At 52.3% G+C, this 1,725-nt stretch overlaps 1 protein-coding gene across 7 annotated transcripts in view; it reads left to right on the top strand.

Moving 5' to 3' along the window:
* Positions 1–59: 59 nt before the first annotated feature.
* The window catches only part of MYO5A (myosin VA), a 272,641-nt gene continuing 270,975 nt past the window's right edge, over positions 60–1,725 (top strand). For all 7 annotated transcript variants that reach the window (XM_023732489.1, XM_023732490.1, XM_023732488.1 and 4 more), the window contains exon 1: positions 60–161. In XM_023732489.1, coding sequence (XP_023588257.1) covers positions 135–161 — 27 coding nt within the window. In that variant the 5' untranslated portion in view covers positions 60–134. The remainder of the gene's footprint in view (positions 162–1,725) is intronic.

The following is a 1,725-nucleotide window of genomic DNA, read 5'->3' as shown; positions in this document are numbered from 1 at the left end:
GCCCCGCCGCGACGCTCCCCGCCCGGGCGTCCTCTCGGTCGGCAGCTTCATCTGCGCGTCCCAGTCGGCTGCGCGGGTGGCCGCCCAGGCGAGGTGCGGCGTTTGCACAGGCCGGGCTTCGGCGCAGCGGGGCCATGGCCGCATCCGAGCTCTACACAAAGGTAACGCGCCCCGGGCCCCGCCCGCGGCCCCGGCCCACCAGCACCATCCCCCTTCTGAGGATTTCCAACCCCCGGGCCCTGTCCGCCGGTCGCCCGCGGCGGCGCCTTCCTCTTTCGGGGAGAGGATGGTTAAGGCGGTGAAGGGAGGCATGCCTCGTGGTGTGGGGGGAGGGGGTCTCCCTGCCCCCCTGCCACGTTTCTCAGGCTTCGGGCAGAGCGGGTGTCTGAGTGGAAAGGGGGCCCATGTGAATTTTGTAGGGCGGGCCAGGGTCAGAATTGCCCCGCCCTCTGGCTTGGTGTCGGAAAATTCCTGGCTTGTGGGAGATGCTTGATCTTGTATATCTGATGGTCCCTCTCTTGGGGACAAGCGCTTAAAATAACGTCTTGTGTCGGTATGCGGTCCTGCTTGCACCCTACCGGCAGACAGCCTTTTTGTGAGGTTACTTGGAATCCTGCGAACGGTGGCCAGGCGATTTTCACGTTTAGCTGCCGGGGTTTAGATTGCTGCTCCAGTGGTGAGCGCCCGGGGAAGACGCCGCCCGGGTATACGCGAGCTGATTCACCAGCTGGGATGGTGGTTACTCATTTATCGCTGGGAGTTGCAACCTGCCTGTAATCCCTTAGAGCCTCGTTAGGCCCCATAGAGCTTCACCATCCGCTGGGGCGAGACTTTTCCTTCTGGGTTTAGCTTAAGGGAAGTGGCAGGCTTTTCTCTCTTTAGCTGACACCAGTATTCTGTGGGTCGTGTAATCTTTGAAGGGTTGTGTTTTGGAGAACGTTCCCTTTGAAGACTCTTGTGAAAATTTGTACTGGGCAGTGTGTGGTTCCCTTTATGAGTGTGTGTAATCGTGTCATTTTATGCTATAACTCATGTATGTGTTTTGCCAGCTATTAATTTACCTCTAATTCCAGTTAATAGAAACGTCTTAACTTTTAAAGTTCTCCTTTGCTGCATAATCACTATTTAGGAGTCCTAGAATCGTTTCCAAACTGACATAAGTAAGCGAAGGGCCCAAGTTGCGACTTGTTATAGAGGAAAGAGGTCTGGACCAGGCATGGGAAGACCTGAATTTTAGCCTGGGCCTTTTCACTTACTGTGTAACCATGGGTAAGTAACTGTACCTCCCTGTGCTTCATTTCCTCATCTGTAAATGGAGTGAATGATACCTGCCCTGCATCCCTTACAAGGCTGTTGTGAGGATCAAACTTAATAATAGATGTGAAAGCTTTTTGTAACCTGTGAATTGCTCTACAAGTGTGAGATATGTGATTAATTTCTTCAGCCGTGAAATTAGGGGTTTGAATGAAACATTCTCTGGGACCCCATTCTTTCCAGCCCCAGATTTAAATTTGAACTACTCTCTAAACCTGGTAATTTCTTTTTTCTTTCCCGTACAAAAATTTATATATACATTGTTACGTGACTCTAACTGCTCTTCCCATACTGTGACAGCACACTCCTTTCCACCCCTGATTCCCCATGTCCATTCAACCAGCTTCTAACCCTCTCTGCCTTCCCATCTCACCTCTGGACAGAAGCTGCCCGTTTAGTCTCTTGTATCTA

Source organism: Trichechus manatus, unplaced genomic scaffold (genome assembly GCF_000243295.1).
Source record: "Trichechus manatus latirostris isolate Lorelei unplaced genomic scaffold, TriManLat1.0 scaffold00052, whole genome shotgun sequence".
NCBI lineage: Eukaryota > Metazoa > Chordata > Mammalia > Sirenia > Trichechidae > Trichechus > Trichechus manatus.
Note: the sequence above shows the minus strand (reverse complement) of the source record. Positions and strands in the feature narration are given on the sequence as shown.